Raw genomic sequence first — 19,927 nt, 5'->3', positions numbered from 1 at the left:
AATTGCTGGCAATTTAATGTTATTAGCTTATATAAAGCTTTTTTCAAATGGATGCATAAGGATAGACCTTCTCCTCCTTATAATTGCACATTCTACATCGATCAGCCACAACATTAAAACCACCTGCCTAATACCTGCCGCCAAAACAGCGCTAACCCACATCTCAGAATAGCATTCTGAGATGGTACTCTTCTCACCACAATTATACAGAGCGGTTATCTGAGTTACCGGAGACTTTGCCATAGACCAACAATCATCCATGCGATTATCTAATCAGCCAATCGTGTGGCAGCGTTGAAGTTCATAAAATCATTCAGATATGGGTCAGGAGCTTCAGTTAATGTTCACATCAATCATCAGTATGGGGAAAAATGTGATCTCAATGATTTGGACTGTGGCATGATTGTTGGTGCCAGAATGGCTGGTTTGAGTATTTCTGTAACTGCTGATCTCCTGGGATTTTCACACACAACAGTCTCTAGAATTTACTCCGAATGGTGCCAAAAACAAAAAACATGCAGTGAGCGGCAGTTCTGTGGATGGAAATGCCTTGTTGATGAGAGAGGTCAACAGAGAATGGCCAGACTGGTTCGAACTGACAAAGCCTACGGTAACTCAGATAACCGCTCTGTACAATTGTGGTGAGAATAGCATCTCAGAATGCTATTCTGAGATGCGGGTTGGCGCTGTTTTGGCGGCACGAAGTGGACCTACACAATATTAGGCAGGTGGTTTTAATGTTGTGGCTGATCAGTGTAAATAAGTGACTATTATGTGGTCCCATCATGTGCCTCTTTGATAAAGCCATAATAAACCTTACACCTGTTCTTGTTTGCCTCTCTCTTTGTCTCACTCCCTTCTTAGAAATGTTCCAACCGTGGAGCAAAGGTTGTCAAGGTTTTTTTTTTTCTTTTTTTCTTTTTTTTTTTCTTTGCCAGATGGGAAATCAATGTATTTACAAAAAAGTACAACATTGACAATTCAAATAACTACCAATATCTGGGTCCACAAAGACATTGTTTAGTGTTCAATCAGTGTTGACCAAATTATTATTTTTAAAAATATTAACATTACTGAATTTCTTCATATCATTGTGCACTTTATGTAATTCATGTTATTTTATCTTATTATTATGATTATTTTTATCATTGTTGTTGTTGTTGTTGTTGTTTTAGAAAACTGCACAATCTGGCTTTAAAATACATGCATTTGTTCCTTCCATTTGGATGTCCTCTCTGCCTTTCGACGGTGGCCAGTGGCAGAAACGGTGGGATTATTTAGTGCCGTTAGCCTTTAATTGATATTGAATGTGTTCAGTATTTATTGGGATTCAGTTAACGCGAAAATAATAAGGCCTTGTGTTAGCGACCGATGTGTTCCTGAATAGAGAGGCCGATGCGCCGTCGAGTGGAAATCGATAGACACACTGAGTTAATTATGAGAAATCAATTAAAAGGATGGAATTGTGAATTTTATAAAGAGCGACCTGCCATCATGATATCGACAGGTCGAGAGGAGAAAGAAAGACACTTCCTCCCGCGCGCGTGTGTTTTGAAGTCTGGAGCGCGCGGCTGGTGTCAAGAGAGAAAAGAGCTGCTGGCATCATGAACTACAAAGATTCAATCCAGATCTTCCAGGTTCAAACTGTGTGTCTCTCAAGATTCAAGATGCTTTGTTGGCATGGTAAAGGGCTTTACCTTATCAATTTATTATATACAGTATTTAAGCTGTAGCCTTGAAATTATTCACATAGGTTATTGACTATATAGCCTACATTCTTAAATGTTCATTTGCATAAATATTTTAATGTTGTTTTAGATGAAATGTGTCCAATTTATCTGACCATAAAGACGCATATTAGCACATCCCTGTTTTTCTCACCTGTTCATTTTCTCTCATTCCTTTGACCTCCTCTACAAATTCTGTAGACTAGGATTAATCGAAAGGTTAGTGTACTGACCTAATCTGAAGACTCGTAGTCTAAAACTTGAGTCTACAATTTTTTATATAGCTAAAATTAACTGTGCTGTTTGCCATCAGTTCTGTGGAACAAATATGACATTTAGAAATAGGCTTCAACGTTTCCATTACTTGTCTGCCAAAGGGGGAAAAAAATAGAACAACACATTCTAATTTTTTATATTTATGTTCATGATTTTTAGGACTGCAGAATTTATTTAATTATTTATCAAATGCAATAAGAAAACACTATTAGTGTCAAACAAGTAGTCAGATATATAGCCTATATATTCTGTTTGAATTTATGTAGCTGAATTGATGTTCTTAATCTAATCTTTTAAACTTTCACCTAAAGTTTTAATTTATTCATTTGGAACACGGACAACTTCAAGTCGGAAGTGTGCCATCACGGTGAACTTGGCTACTGTGGTTTTTATTGTCCTGTTTTGTGTGTGTGTGTGTGTGTGTGTGTGTGTGTGTGTGTGTGTGTGTGTGTGTGTGTGTATGTGTGTGTGTGTGTGTGTGTGTGTGCGTGTGTGTGTGTGTATGTGTGTGTGTGTGTTTAGAAATGGACCATCACTGAATTTTGCAATTTAATGTGGCCTAAGTTTACATATTAGTCTAAATATATTAACATTGTTTCAATTTTTTATTTTTTTTTTTTTTTTTTTTACAGTAAGGTGTGTTTAGATTTGTTGTTTTTATTATTACCTTTTTTATATATATATAATTAATATGCGATTGCTAAAATTCGGGGGGAAAACGCGTTTCTTCGTTGTGTAAAATATGTAGGCTATTTTACATTAAAAAAATAATAATTTAAAAAATGTGTGTGGGGTGGGGGGGGGGGCGGGGGGCTCAAACAGACATATCATAGGCTACGTTATCAATATACGCATAAACGCAAATTTATGTAAATGCTTGAATATTAATTTTAGTGTAATGACTCCTCGGACTTCACTCATGAAACTTCACAACGAAACGGTCAGTAATCGAAAGAATGTCATTTAAGTTTTTGATGCAAAATAAAAAATAAAAATGCAAATATGCATTCATTAACTGCTATGTAAAGGCAAATGTATATACCTATTCATCAGGTCGATAATAAATCTGTTTTATGCATATATTTGTTTAATTTGCTTATATAAATGCAATTAAATTGATTCGTATTCTTTATGATAAATGCAAACGTATCTGAAATGACAAACCAGAACAAGCTAAATTGCTTTTGATGACATTTTTGTTTATTTTTTATGCCTGAATAGGCTATGCTGGTGGACATCGAAAATGTCAAAAGTATACGCAGTAAACCGGCATTTGATTTCGTCTAAAACAACCTTTTATTTGCGTTAATAATACTGTTTCCCGGTTGGAAAATAATTTTGATCATTTATAATTAAAATATCCACTTGTGCATAAATAAATTAGTTTAATGATTAATAGGATATACATTAAAACCAAGAAAGATATTGCATTAAAAATAAAACACGTATAATATTCATTTTCAAGATATTTAACAAATGCATCACTGGGGATTATGTTCTGCGTTTTAAGACAAATCGTGGGCAAAGTTAAATCATAACATTCACATTGATATATGCCAATGCAAAATCAAGCTGTTTTTATTTCAAGTGCAAGCCATCAATTAAGGCAACACTAATATTTTCGCTGATAATGACGTAACAAAAAGCTGCGGTAGTTATTATAGCCTATTATTATCGATTTCAAACTTCCATAGCAACGGTTGTTCGAAACGGCGTTGAAATTACATAAAGGGGGAAAACCCCTGAAATTAAAGCTAAAAAAAATACCATTTGTCCACATAATGTGCAAAGCTGTGCAAAGCCCATTAGCTCGCGACCTCAATGTCAAAGGGCATGGTCAGTCTCGAGACGGACTGGCCGCGAGAGCGCGCATCATCTTCTGTCATTATTTTCTTTTTATTTCATTTACGACACGCTTCACAATACACAAATATTTTGTGTAATTATAGTAATTCAGAGATCAAGATCTTTCTGTTTCAGTGGTGTGAAATATTCAAAATATGCTGCCAATGTATAATAATTTGTAATTAAAATTGAACCTACATTATTATTTTTTTGCATTACTGGCTACAGAACCTACGATATATATATATATATATATATATATATATATATATATATATATATATATATATATATATGGTACAACGGGGCTAAAGGCACCCCTTAAGGAAATTTGGCTTTTTTCTGCACACAAAATGTATCGTAAAAAAAATAAAAAAAAGATGGTGAAGGAGCCTTTTACACCATACTTGGGGTAAAAGGCTCCCTTACTTGGGGTAAAAGGCCCCTTGGGGGTTTAAAGTGATATTGTGTGGATACTGGGGCAATAGATATAGGGCATAATTTGTCAACTAATGCAAATCATTTTGAGACGGCACGATGCTTTTTTGAGAAACAAATTAAGATGATGCTTATTCAAAATAAACCACTTCAGAAAAAGTCAACCATTTCCTGTTAATTTCAAACACATTTGGCATTTTATTTTCTATAAGCAAACTAATCTCTATTATGATTGGATGAGTCAATGTGAGCCCAATTTTAACATTTTTCATAACAAATCTATTCCCCCCCACTTAAGAAAAAACAATGTGTTTTATAGGGTCCTTTAGCCCCTAAAACAGGGGGGCTTTTTACCCCAAATACTATCTTCACACCTTTTGGACAGTTATTAAAAAATGTTTGAAATATAACTGAAAATGATAAAAAAAAAAAAAAAAAAAGTATTTTGTCTCAAAAGAAACGTGTTAATTTCAGGGATTTTCATTAGCTACATAAATTAGCAACATTTTAAAAATTATTAAAAATGAGATCAAATTGCCTCAAAATCAACCTATAGACACCACATGCAAAGATCTCATGGATCAGGAAAATTTTGCAGTGTATAGTGAGAAACACATGTTTAGGAAAGTGCTGTGGTAGATTTTGTTGCTATTTAGTGTTTTGGGAGAAAATAAAATCAATGGAGCCTTTTACCCCGTGGAGCCTTTAGCCCCATTATACCCTATATATATAAATTCATGTATTGTATATAAATACAATATATATATATATATATATATATATATATATATATATATATATATATATATATATATATATATATATATATATATATATATATATAGTTTAACATGTAACGTCAAAATAGATGATATAAAATAGATGATTTTATATAAAATTCCTCTAACATCATATTTCAGACCTGCTACTCAAACAGTCGCGAGGGGAGATTCTCTTGTTTGGCATGTCAGTAATTGATAGCTTTCATTCTCTTGAGCTGATCATTCACTTTTTGATGTGTCATTATTATAAGCATAGTCAGTGAAGAATTGACATTATTGTTTTTTCTTTAGGTTTTCCTGTCTGAATTTCATAGTCTGTGTCCTTACAGTGTGTTTTTAATTATAATTTAATTTTAAATAGTTAAAAAGGCAACATTCTGAGGAGTTCATCTAACTTTATCCGAATAGGTACAGTTAATCCAAATGAATAGTGTCTGAATGGTTCTTTTTTGATGAGGTGAACTGATATCATGATAATATTAACATTATGCCAACATATATTTAGGTTTGTAAAATATTTATCCATATATGTTTTATAAACTGAATGAATAAAATGATTTGATTGTTTTGCGACAAATGCATATACACATGCATGCACACACACGTACACTCTGTGAGCTCTGCGCTGGTTGGTCGTCCAGGTAGTTAGAATGCAGGCAAGTGATCAAGTTGGGGTCAAAGGTCAATTTCATCACAGACGAATTACCTCATTCTCTGGAGGATGACCCCTGTGGTCAAACTGGTAAGGGGAGGAAAGAAAGAGTTAAAAACAGAGACAGACAGAGAACAATTGGCACTGGGACTGGTCATCTAACAATCATGCACTCTTGAAAGTGTCGTGTCAACGTATTTGGTCAAATTCTGCCATTCTTCTTTTGCTCTCATGCATTTCTCTCTATATATACATCTCTCTCTCTCACTCGCTCTCATGAACTGACACCTGACCTTGACCAGTGACACTGAACCTAACCTTCTAGAGTGCCTAAACATCAACCCTCAGTGCCCCAAAATGCACACGCATGCACACACACACACACACGCACACACACACACACACACACACATTAAGAGAGACAAAAGAGAGGCAAACACACACAGATCTCCAGTTAGAAGCTGGAGTGTATATGTTAAGTAGTAGATGTCGGACAGTTGCACTCTAATCTACACACAAAGGCTTTCCCCTCTAAATCTTTCCCCCTTTTTCTTTATAAAAAAAATGTAGTATGGAAATTCTTTAAAATCTTAGGCATACACTGTATTTATTGCATGACTAATTTTTTTTTTCTCTTTTGGATTGTTTATTTATTTATTTATTTTTGGAAGGGGAAAGCAATGGAACACGAAATAGATTTCCTTCACAAAGTAGGAGTGTTGCCATAAACCGATAAAAAGAGCTGAAGTGCATTTTTTCAACAGCTGAACAGCTACAGAGGTGGTCAATTTGCACTGGTGGCAACAGCGATCACCCCTAGCAACCTTTATCTCTGTCAGCCAAACAAATTATATATAAAAATATACATACAGTATATACAGTATATATATATTTAAGAACATAAATAACACAAGAAATTGACAAGTGAAAAAGCAATAAGCACAGAATTCTCGAAACTAATTATTTTACACTCCTATCATTTTTGTCACTTCTCCTCCCCCAAACACCCTTCCCTTTTCTTTCTTTCTTTCTCCATCTTCCTGTTAATCCCTGCCCACTTCACCACGTTTTCTAATCCCAAATATCATCCCCCCAGCCCCCCCCACGCTTTTAAGCCCCTAATGCTGTAATATCCTTTGATACAACCTCTCTTGCTTCCTCTTTGCCTCTTTTTCCCTCATGTTATCACTCACTCACTCACACTCCTGGCCCTTGTACTTTTGCGCCTTGTGTATTTTTCCTTCAGTTCTTTCTCTTCTACATTTCGCTTCAGTTGCTCTCTTCATTTGTTTGTGCAGTGAATTTGAAGATTAAAATGTCAGTATTTTGTAATAAGATTATGTTAAATAACACTAGGCCAAAACTGTAGATTCTTGCTTAGTGTATCTTTATGTCCATGGAGTGTGAGAGTATGTAGGCTTGCCGGCATTTTTGTTTACATTGCCAAGTGTCATATCAATAGGTTAATAGGCACAGTGTCAGATTCAGTAAGTCACTGATTAGTTGGCACTTCACCAATCTATAAACTAGTCGGAAGTCATAGACCCTTCCGCATTGATTTCTCCCCTCTGCCTTAAGAATGAGGAAGAGGTCGGCATTGAGTTCAGGTATTGATCGACCCCAAATCACAACCCACTTGCTCCGTGTCAACCTGTGCCACTGTAGCTATACCATGCTTTTGCATGTTTTAGGTGGGCAATGGGGCTTTGCTTTGCTTGCTTCTCACCTGATTGGCTGGATGTTACCCGGTCAAGGTGCTTTGATAATTGGGCCTTGTTTTGATTGACAGCTAGATTTACATGCTTACCCATGGATGAGTGCTTCTGTGTTTGACCATCTGATGGGACCGTTGAACCAACTGCTATGCTCGCACACCAAAAACACGGCTGTGGATATGCACACTAACCTGTGACACCCTAATTTGCTTAGTTACCATTTAAACTTGTGTGATGGTCCATTTAGGTTGGCCATTGTCCAAAATGGACCCTTCTTGCCAGACTTAATTCATTATTTGTGTCAAATCTCTCCTCCCTTTTTCATCTCCTTTTCTTTGTCTTCTCCTGTGGGTAATTACATGTCATAGTCCTCTATTTTCATCCTCTATTTTTCTTCATCTGCACTCAGTTCATTGACTCCACTTCCTTACCTTTTCCTTGCCCACTTCCCTTCATCCACATTCAGCATTGCAGCTCACCTCTTCTAAACTTCCTGATTCCCAGCTGTAATCTCATCGCCGCTTCCCTCATTCTCCTTCTCTTTTTCGCTCTCCCTCGCTCGTCTTCACTGTGTAAGCAAGAGAGTAGGGGTTGTTAAACATTTTTCTTCTCTCTTAATTGTTTTGACTTGTGCCATCGGCATCCCGATTAGGGCTCATTGATTTCCTAGTGCTAAGTGCATTGATTTCTACATTTCTTATTGATCTCGGTTCTAAATCTACCCACACACAGTCTCAATGCACAAGGCGAGACATTGAGAGAGTGAAAGAGAGAGAAGAGGAATTAGGGAAGTAGGTCATATTATATGCCATAAAAGGAGTTTAAACTTCAGGATTATCAGAAATGTAAATATACTGTTGTAAAACTAATAAATAAAAAGGCTGTTTTTAGTGTGTGGCTCTAATTAAATGGTTAGAGTTGCAAGCTGTTTATTGATATTTAATGAGTAAAATTCACAGGTTAATATGGCATATGTGTCAGTTTATAGAGTAAACTAATGGTGCATTCACATCATGTTGGAATTACCGTAATTGCGAGGTTCCATGTCAATAATTGTTAAGTAGTGAACTCAGAATTCTATAAAAGCTCAGACTTGACAGTTGTGACATCATGTTAAAAGAACCAATATGGCAGTGGCCTCAACAGTTTAATATAATGAACTCACATTTCTGTTTGATTTGCCATTTTATTAAGCCATTGTTACCTTATGCACCCCATTGTTACCTTACGCACCCCACTGTTACCTTATGCGCATTCTTTGTTCTTAAACATTTTGCAAGAACACATGGAGGTTAATTAAAGGAATGTTTCGGGTTTACAAGTTAAGCTCAGTTGACAGCATTATTGGCATAATGTTGATTACCACTAAAATGTATTTCAACTCGTTCCTCCTTTAAAAAATAAAGCAAAAATAGAGGTTACAGTGAGGCACTTACAATGGAAGTGAATGTTTGGAGGGTTTAAACACAGAAATGTGAAGCTCATAATGTTATAAAAGCACTTAATTAGCATTAATTCTGCTGTTAAAACTTGTGTATTATTTGAGTTGTAAAGTTGTTTACATTGGAATTTTTACAGACATTTTAGGGTTGTAGGGTTTGTTGACATTACATCGTCATGGTAACAGAGTTGTAAAACATTGTCGGCCATCTTTGGAACGCTCCTATCTACTTGAATGGAGAAAGACCAAAATCTCAAAAACGGTTGGTCAAGATTACGATCAAAGAACATATTTCAAATCAGCAATAAAATCTGACAATACTGTTATCATAAATTGTGATTCTTTACCTCATATTACGTTTAAAAAAACAAAATTTTCCCGACTTTAATAGCTAACAGTGCCGTAGGAACGTATTCTGGGCCCCCTGACTGTATATTTGTCAAGGACCCTTTCCTATTAAAAAAATACAGTTTAGTATTTGTTGCGGGGCCCCCCTGAATCGTTACCACCTTTTACCCCACTAGCTACGGCCCTGTTGACAGGTGATGTCTGTATCTAAAAGGTGATTGGCTCTTTTAACTGTAAGGCGGGGCTTCCTTTATACGTCCGTTGACCGTTGGGCATTCAGAGCTCCTTGGTTGAGCATTCCAATTTAATAGAAGTGGCCCGTCAATGCTAAATAATCTCTGATATAGCTTTACACAGAAAGGTTAGTAAGTGATTTTATCACACTAAAATCATGTTTATACACTTTATGTGAGTATTTTAACATTCAAAAAGTGGCCCCCATTCACTTCCATTGTAAGTGCCTCACTGTAACCTCAATTTTTGCTTTTTTAAAGAAAAGGAGTGATGAATCGAAATTAATTTTGTGGTAATCAACATTATGCCACAAATGCTGACGATTGAGCTCAACTTGTATTGAACCCGAAACATTCTTTAATGAATTAATGTAGTGATAAATAGTTTGCTGTTATCAACAACAAAGCCGTTTTGGTGTAATGTGTGTTGCCATAGAAACAAATAACTTCTGATATCCCAGGACCTGAACAGCTCCGAGATGAGTCTTTGAATTGTCATGTCGTATACAGTAATTCCGACATGACATGAACGCAGCATAATATACAGTCATCTTATTAAATCCACATTACAGTAAAAATACAGACTTTTGTTTCAAACCTATTTATATTTATTTGTTTATAGAAAGTAAAACACAAACGTCCCCCCTCAGGCAGCCACAAAATTGGGCTAGGTATTGATAAAGATTTCCCAGTTTGATTTGATACAGATTCACAAGTGTTCGATTCGAATTTGATACAGTACAATTTGATTCAATTCTGATTCATTTGGGTATATTTTAGTTATAATATCCATTTTGCTTACATACAGTACAGCATGGCAGAAATTCTCTCTCAGCTAATGCTGTAAATTATACCTCCTAACTTTGGTACATTATGAAAATATTCATTTTAAAAATTAACAGCAGGGCCCACCCAAACTATGCAGTTAAATTGCATCAATTACAAATTTGTTTCTGTATGCTAGCACTCAGATATAAAATATTTTCCTCTGTCTAGCCACACACACATACACTCACATACTCGGCACCCCATAAAGATCACAGACGGGGTATTGGGGCTTTATCCTCTTCCGCTGTAATGGTAGATCACATATTCAGCGGGCCTCTGACGGGGCAAAATCAGCTCCCCCTCTCAAGCTAGTCTGTGCGCTGCTGATAGCCCCTTCCATGTCATAGTATTAGGCTGCTGCAGGCCGCTGCGGGCGAGACACATCGCCAGCACTTTGGGGGTCGATGTCTTTTACCAGCACTAACTGCTGGATCTTCAGCTGCTGTCTCCCGGGTCTTTGATCGTGTTAAAACTAGCATAGCGTGGAATCATGGTAGAATCCGTAGGAAATGGAAAATACTTTTTCTATTATAAATTGTGTCGAGCAAAAAGGATGCATTAATAAAAAAGAAATACAAATCTTGTCCGTGAATTTTAACCTCCATAAGCAAATGTGTGAAATTGAAATATTGTAAGAATGTTTGGCGGGCTGGGCGAAAAAAGCTTGTAAAAAGGCAACAGAACCAAGTAAGCAGCCTACGACTAACTGCGTGCAATATTAGAGTCTCGAAGGAAGAAAGATTGTTGAAATGTATTTAATGTCTGTGAAATGAAATGTATTTAATTAATGTCCAATACAAGTTAAGCTCGATCAACAGACTTTGTGGCACAATGTGGATTACCACAAAAAAAATAAATAAATAATTAAAATACCAAAATCAAGGTTACAGTGAGGCACTCACAATGGAAGTGAATGGGGCCAATGTTTGGAGAGTTTTAAGACAGAAATGTGAAGCTTATAATTTTATAAAAGCACTTACATTTTTCTGTTAAAACTCATGTATTATTTGAGCTCTAAAGTTGTTTAAATTGTCATTTTTTCGGTTGTTTGAGGGTTTAGGCTCAATGTCGTCATAGCAACAAAGTTTTAAATTGGACATATCTGTACGCAGAAAAGGTTAGTAAGTGATTTTATCACACTAAAATCATGTTGATATGCATCCTGTTTCTGTCCTGTGGCTATACTTTTGAAACAGTGAGTATTTGAATGTTTACAAATTGGCCCCCATTCACTTCCATTGTAAGTGCCTCACTGTAATCCAGATTCTTTTTTTTTCTTTTTTTTTTTTTTTAAATAAAAGGAAGGACCAGTTGAAATTATTTTTAGTAGTAATCACCACCATGCCACAAATGCTGTCAATTGAGCTTAACTTGTACTGAACCCAGAATATTCCTTTAAATGTTTCAAAATGCACTAAAGTGGAAAGGAAAAAGGGCAAATGATAAAATCATTTTACGCTAACATGTTAAACAGAAAATCAAAGACAGCTCATCTAAAGAACTACGTTTCCCAACATTCCCTGGCACTGATGAGCAGGTTATCCATCAATAAGACATGAGCTGATGTCTATTGGTGATAAAGAGGACAACATTAGCACTGTGCAATAATTACCCTGATCTGTGTGTGTGTTAAAAGAGAGCTATACAGCACAGAGGATGGATTTGTATTTGGGGTATTGGCAGGCTTGAGCCGGGTATTGATGATATGTCAGCAGCACTGATCATTAGATCAGTTGAACAGAGAAAGTGTGTGTGTCTCTGCTTGGATCTCCCTCCTTCATTCAGGAAAGGCAGAGATGATGACAGAAAGGCTAGAAGTTGGGTAAAAGTTTCTGCGTTTTCATAGTAAATCCCTTCCGATTTTTTGCTTGTGTTTGCGTCTTAGGTGTAGATGTGTGTGTCAGTGATTAAATGATCTAAAAAGAGTAGAAAGAACATCATTATACTCTGCGTGCATGTGTATATGAATAGGTGTAATGTGTGTGTGTGTGAGACAGAGAGAATGAATGACATTGTATTGTGTGTTGGGGAGAGTAATACCACAGTGGGAGTGTGTCCAAATCACAGTATTAGTTGCTTGTTACAGGAAGATATAATTGTAAGCTGGTATTGATTGGGGCACCTTGTTATTGATGAGAGAGAATTGAATTTAACCAACGCATTTGTCAACATGACATTACCATTTAACGATGATCTCTTTCACTATCGCTGTCTGGTGCACCCACCCGGAAGTTTATTTTTATGTGTGTGCTGGGTAATGATTATTTTTATTGATTCCCATGTTCTTTTTTTTTTTTAATCACAACAAGACCTGTGTAAACTATGATAATGATGTCAGCAATAATACTAATATCTGACAAAATTGTGCACCAAGTTCAGCTGAAAGAGAACACTCTATACAGTTGTATCTTGCAATTTTGTGGCGGGTGCTCATTTTGGTGTTAATCAAGTATTTAGTTTAGTATTTAATTTTTTTGCATTTGGTTTTAGGAAGGATATGCCAATCTGTATGGGTATTGCTGTTCTGGGATATTATATAGATGAGCTGAGCACTATGTGTAACCAAATAGAAATGTTATATTTGGGAACTGTGTTTCACTCTCCAATCCGCACACCTTTTTCCTTCTCTGCGCTATAGACGCGCAAAACACACTATATTCTACAAGAAATAATCGCTTTTGTCTGGAAGGAGTTTGGATGGGGGGCTCGCAACGCGTGCCCTTTCAGGCGAGGGGGATTCGTGACGGACAACTTGTCGCTTCTTCCCCACCGCCCCCCGCTCGTTGGACACGCGGATGTCATCTGTCAAATGGGGGGATGCTTGGGGACAATGAAGCTCAAGGAACCATTGTGCGTCTGTTTTGTTGCAGAAAAAATATTATTATTATTATTATTTTCCCCCCAAAACTAAATACGCGTATATTTCATATTAGTTTTTATGATGCATGTTTCAAATTCAGTCATCAAGTAATGCTCTATAGGTCTTTTTAATGATACCTTGGCCAATAATTGATCTATGTCATCTCTCAGCTCGGATAGGACAGATATACAGGTAGATACAGAGAGAGACATTGGGGCGAACGGGAATTGGGTGGGTGGGTCAAGCTCTGCGCTTTCGATTTTTCCCGTCTTGACTGCGATGTTTAGCGTATAGATTTTTCTATTTAAAAAATCTATGTTGGCAATAATCTGGAGTGTAAGTGCACGGCATAGATTGTAGCTTTATTACTGACAGCACACAATGTGTTGGAGGAGTGAAAGAGAGAACAGAAGAAGGAGGGAATGAAAGAGAGATACAGTATACCCTCATAGACCAGCAATGTACCCAATGAAACTTTTGTGTGACACCGAGAACCGGTTTCTAGTAGCCTATTTGTTGCCAAATGTGATCACGATATCATCCGCCACATTAAATAATCACCATAACATGTCAAAGACTGGTCGTTTAAATCTACCTGCATGCAGATGAGGATATAATCACCTGATGTAAGCCGCTCGGTGAATGTGTGTAAGCCTATCGATCAGCGGCCCACCGCGATCATCAGAGTCATCATAATGAAGAGTAATCAAGTGATCAATAACGCAGGATAGCTCGTCTTATATGGGATTAGGAAAAAAGGGAGAAGGGGGGAGGAGGAGGAAAGTGGGGGAGGTTTGGAAGGAGAAAGAGAGGGGAGCTGGCTTGTCCTCTCGTTTCAGTGTTGCTTTCATACCGGGAGGCGGACAGAGCTCGCGAGCTACCGGAGTTCCCAGATAACGGGACTATCGTTACGGACACACACACGCACACACAGACGGATGGTGGTGGGACAGAGCCAAAGAGCTGAAATTCGCTTGACGGGTACTATGGTGTTTTCTTGTCGTTCAATCTTAGCATTCCGGGAACAAACAGTCTTGTTTATTAATTTATGTATCGATTGATTGCGTTTTAATTACCGGCTAGTGAGTGGAGGCGAAGGGGGAGGAGCGTACACAGCAGCTGTAGCCTTATATGTGATTATTGAAATATATTAAGCGATTATATGATATATTTAATTTTTCTAAAATGCTGCTTGATAGGCATGCAATGTGCGTGAGATAAACCACACAGTAGGAGAGCTAGAAACCAAATAGAGAAAACAAATATACCAGTTTTTGAAGCCGACGCTGCCAGCAACCACGACTTGATTGTAATGAACCAAATAGTTTTTGTACTAACGCGGAACCGATTTTCACTCCAGATTTGTTAAAAAGCGAAACCAAAGTGGAACCAGATTGTGACGTATTCTGTCCGCACACCTGGTTTAGCGCGGGATAGTAAAACCCAGGATTCCAAAGGTCGTTTTTGAATTTTAAAAAAATGCATTTTTAGGTAACAGACCGAAGAATTCCTGTTTAGGTCTAAGAGTGTTTGACCCGCTTGATAAAACCAAATGTTTTTCTTATTTATTCAAAATTACTAGCAATTGTCAAGAGATCAAACAAACGTTAGGGCTTTAGACCGCTTGAAAGACTCCCGACTATCCGTCTGTGTGTTAGTCCGAGATAGAGCATCCCTGACGAAGCTGTAGTAGTAATGACCGAGAGGCACAATACCAAAAATGATTGCTTGAGCTATCTACTTAAGTAATTTACTGAACCAAATACATACCTTTACCAAAATACTTTTACCAAAAATTTAAAAAGGGTAAACAAACTGTAACACAAGTCTACGTGACAAAAGCAACCAAAGAAGAAAGTCAAGGCAAAGTCCAAGAAACCATAGAAGAAAAACCCAGAGGACAGCGGATCATGTTTGTTCCCTTGCCGGTGCCGTTAGTGTTTCAGAGAACCGCTCCTGACTTCAGCGCCTGGCGACTCAAGTCTCCGCTGCCTTTGCGCTCCGGTAACTCCGGTAAGAGACACCCTTGTCTTCCTATGGTTCATGTCGGTAACAGTTTTTTCCCCCTCTCTTTCAAAGTTAAAGAAAAGATGATGAGCTAAAGCACCTGTTCAGCCCGTGTCAACCTTCTCAGTGAAGCCCACTCAATGTATTTTTTTAAGCTTTTTCTTATGAAATATCCCAGATAATTTTGGTACAGTTTGTGTATTTCTAATTTCTCTCTCTCTCTCTCTCTCTCTCTCTCTCTCTCTCTCTCTCTCTCTCTTTTTTTTTTAATTGAAATTTTTTGTGTGTGTGTATCTTTAATTGTACCACTTTGATAAGCTACAGTATATTGATGGAGGCCGATTGAGTTGAGAGAAGATGCCTGCTTATAATTCCCCTGTTTAAATGGTTCGTCTCGGCTCCTTTTGGCTTTTTTCATCCTTCTGTTCTCCCCGTATCTGCTTCCCCATCTGCCGTCTGACTCTCTTCTCACGGCCGGTTCAGGGAATATTCATGGTAATTTATCGATTCCGTCGAGATCGATACACGCAGACCGCGGGGGAAAGACTGTGTGAGAGTGAGAATTTAACGACAAGTTTGTGAATGATTGCAGTGAATGTCACCATTTTTTACAATCTAACTTGGCATTTGTTTCTTTTTTACATTAGGGATAAATAACCAAACTAAATCATTTAATTTAAAATCGCAGTAATCACAAGACATGTGTAATTTAGGATACAAGTGATTGTGGCTTTGAAAAGACAGACTAGAGATTCAAATCTTTTACTGTTTTTTTTTTTTTTCCTTTATAAAGAGTTTTTATAAAGAGTGTTGCAAGACACATTGTAGTGTTCATGTTGCCATGCATTGAGTAGCTAATATAAATAAACAACATAGCTAATGTGTAGACTAATTATGTTACTTATATAAGGCTGCTTGAAAATATGTTATATGCAGGGGCGTAGCAATCATTTCAAAAGTGAGGGGGACAGAACGAATAGCGCAAGACGAACATAAATATATCAAATATATTTTTAAGGCTCTCAGTCGATTACATTTTCTATTGAATTAATTACACGACTGACCAGTGAATATGAACTTTTGCATTTACACATTTAGACATTTGCTGTATGAAAGACACAGCGTAAACACATTTGCCCTGTGAAAAAGTGTGGGGGATGAACTTTGGTTTTATTGAAAGTGAGGGCGGCATGTCCCTCGCATCCCCTACATATTCTACGCCCATGTGTTATACTATAGTAATACATTATAAAAGCATGTGGAGTAATTAATTATATTATTGTGTAACATGTAACATGGAGTGTGAAGTGGTACCGAAAAGTTTTTTTTTTTTTGGCTTCAAAATGGCAAAAACTATCTTAACATTTTTACTTTTTTTAATGAGTGTCGATTTTGTGAAGAGGGCAGGGGTGCGCAATGTGTGCACGCAGCGTCTGGCCTTCAACGAAGCAGAAATTTTCCAACCAGCAGATGGATTAAATGTATGCGCCACTTATATAATGTGTCACCATAAACACATGTCGCACACCTGCTCACAACGGCTGAAGATGTAAATAAGGAAATTAGAAAGACCGGTTTCTTTGCAACTTGTGTAAAAGAGCTACATATTAAAAAAAGTATAGGCTACATCTCAAAAAATGAGAGCTAGATTCTTTAATTACTTACTGGCGCCTAAATGAGCAAAGAGCCAGACGTTAAGCTTTCGCCATAATAAGCCCACATGGTGATCTCCTTTCATTAAAAGCAGGTAGTGTTAAAATTGGATTGGCTGGCTTGTGTGAGGCTTGGATTTGTCTTTTTAGGTCAGAAATCTAGTGAATTGAAGGATGTTCAGGGAGAAAGAGAGGGGGGGGGATTTTGGCAATATGACATGGTATTCCTGGTAAATGATAAATAGTTGGCAATGATAACATTTCTTATAATTCACAAGGGAGCTTAACAAAGTATAATGACTTGTTCGTTTTGCAGCTTGTTTATTGTAAACAGGTTCTTATGGTGTTTTTCATGTTTGTATTAGTAGACGCGTCATTGACACTGTTGTGTGTTTGCGATGATTAACCTCTTTAATGTCTGGAGAGCAAATGTCATCATCACTCTGTGATTGATGTATCAATGTATAGTCACATTCCTGTTTTAGAGAAAGTGCTCTGTGTGTATTTGAAGGTTCGGTTGTCACTTGCTTTCTAGATTAAAACCTTTTAATGCTTTGATCATATAGCAAGACTCAAAATGGACACTAGGCACCAGAGCTGACATTAAATGCTGCAGAGGTCAGATTGACAGCCAAACAGCATATAAGGACCCATATTTGTGGTAAGGGGAAAGTCTTGCAGATGATAGACTCTATGGAGGGCGTCAGCTTAAAGTTTTTATTGTGGGTTTTCACAGATGATGAGCATTGAGCATGAAATGCAGAGTTTTGCTAGAGAGTATCTCAGAATAATTTACTCAACGTGATTATTGTAGAATACATTTATGTCAGGAAGAATTATGTTTTGGGCTAGTCTGTGAACCTAATTTAGAGCTGTGAGTCCTCAGGGTGTTGTTAGGGTGTTTTTGTGGGAAAACATGAAATGTGCACATTATGAATAGCATATTTAGATGCACTTTTATACATTAGCATTCTCCAATGCAAAGCTTGTTTTACTTAACCTGACTGTAAATGTATGTAGCAAATTTGATCACAGCACTCTACCTACGTGAATCTACGTGGATTGTGTGAAGGAATCAGTATAAAGGAGCAAGTAAATTGGGGTCCAAATGTCTGAGACCTCATTGAAAATCTGGGATTAAAAACAAAATACAACCTGGAAATGTAAAATGAAGATAAAACATTTATGAATCATATTTATTATTTCCATGTCACTAATTAAATTTAATACATTTGTGACATATGTTAGCTGGTGGAGTCCGTGCCAGCTGAAGAGAATATTGTCGTTAAAGCATAAAGGGAAAAATGGACATACCAGATATAAAGAATTCTGAAAACCATCAAAATGTTCGGTTCAATTTTTCACTCACATTTTTACACTGATAATCTATTGGGGGAAAAAAGACATTAGAAATGCAAAATAGAAGCATTTAGTGGTCTCAGACTTTTGGACCCCACTTTTTGTATTATCTGTATTACTGCGTATAAGTAAATGGCTAAAAAGCTAAAAGAACTATTGTAAATATTAAGGAAAATTAATCTAGAATTCAATCAAACCAATTCTGATGTTTTTGAGCTTTTTATGAGCGAATGTTTATGTTCACAAGAAGGTTTAATCAGTTCACTATCATCCTTTTAAGCTTGGTGGTGTTAACAGTTAATCTGGGAGTTGTCAGGCGTTTTATATTATTTTGGCGCTGTGATTATGAACCACATTGTAATATTGTTCTTTTTTTGCGCAATCTATCAACTCCTTTCTGAGTCACTTTTAAGAAATAATTTTTTTGTGATTTTTATACAGTCGAAGTCGAACCACAAACTAGTCACCACAAACTAGTCTTAGCTTGCTGTCAAAGAATAGGTGTAAATCTAGAAGGCGTGATACAAGTAGCTGCTGTTAAAAAAGAATTTAGGGGTCCATTGTGGGACTGCACGAGGTCAAATTTGATCAGGTCACTTGATGGCTAGTTCCGTCATGTGTCTGTCTGCGCATGTGATTTGTTTTTACACTGATACAAATTTACAGTTTGATGCTCTGCAAAGTGTTTTAACCTCAAACAGGTATTGATTAAGGAAGATCACCCCTGCTGTCCACAGTCAGAGTGTGTGTGCGGACGCACACATGTATAGATCGGATATGAGCGGGAATGTCGGCGAGTCCCAGTGCTAACGTGATTGCGAATGACAAAATGTCCACCCGGGTTTGTTAGGGACATAATGGGGAATCAATAGACACAACAGAGATGTCAATACAACATGCTTTATTGCATTAAACCACCTCTCTCTTCCCCATTCCGACACCTAGCCTCTCCCTCCACGCCAGGTCTCTCTCAAACACACACACGTCAACACACACATATGATGCTTTGCATTTTATTTTTTGTTTTGTTTTTTGTTTTTGTTTTTATGTTGCACTTACAGGAAACTGAAAGAATTTTAAGTACTGCTCACATTGCACTATGTGTCTCTAAACGTATACACTCACACATGCATTAAGATAAACACACATATATTCGAGCTCCCCCGCTGAGATCCCACCTTTCCGATCGGAGCCATCTCTATCCCTCCATCCATCTCTCTCCCTCTTGAGTATCCATGGAGACATTCATAGGCCATTAAGCAGATGGTAATAAAGGGATGTAGGTAAACACTCTCTCCCCTACACGGGTCCTCACCTCTGTGATGCAGACCACCATCATGACCAACGGCGACTAAATGGACCTCATTCGGACTCCAGTACCCTATATCTGACAGGGCCAAGTGGTTTTTGTCGTGCTCTAATGTGTGTTTGCGGTAGCTGGTGTGTAGGTTAGGATGTATATGTAATGATCGCTGGAGGGACAGTGTGTGTTGGCCGATTTCTGATAGCTCTTAACACACTGAGCGCTGTTATAGTCCAACCATCTGAAAATGGAATCCAGTGGTTATATTTTGCAGAGGAAGCTAGACAGCAGAGTCTCTCTCTCTCTCTGTGGACCTTTATCAGACTCATAAAGCAAATAACACTCTGCCATGTTAATACACTCTCTAGTCAGCTGTACCCTGTCCCTCTCTGTCTCTGACTACTGTATCTACTCTGCTGGAAAACCAGGTCATACCAGCTTAAGGCCCGAAGCATACTCCA

The 19,927-nt window shown here is 37.3% G+C and overlaps 1 protein-coding gene across 1 annotated transcript in view; it reads left to right on the top strand.

The window, feature by feature from the left end:
* Window positions 1-15,055: 15,055 nt before the first annotated feature.
* Window positions 15,056-19,927, top strand: part of LOC127421087 (POU domain, class 2, transcription factor 2) — a 69,355-nt gene continuing 64,483 nt past the window's right edge. Inside the window, exons 1-2 of the mRNA XM_051663838.1 lie at window positions 15,056-15,149; window positions 16,838-16,850. Coding sequence (XP_051519798.1) covers window positions 15,056-15,149; window positions 16,838-16,850 — 107 coding nt within the window. The remainder of the gene's footprint in view (window positions 15,150-16,837; window positions 16,851-19,927) is intronic.

This window comes from Myxocyprinus asiaticus, chromosome 30 (assembly GCF_019703515.2).
Source record: "Myxocyprinus asiaticus isolate MX2 ecotype Aquarium Trade chromosome 30, UBuf_Myxa_2, whole genome shotgun sequence".
Taxonomy (NCBI): domain Eukaryota; kingdom Metazoa; phylum Chordata; class Actinopteri; order Cypriniformes; family Catostomidae; genus Myxocyprinus; species Myxocyprinus asiaticus.
Note: the sequence above shows the minus strand (reverse complement) of the source record. Positions and strands in the feature narration are given on the sequence as shown.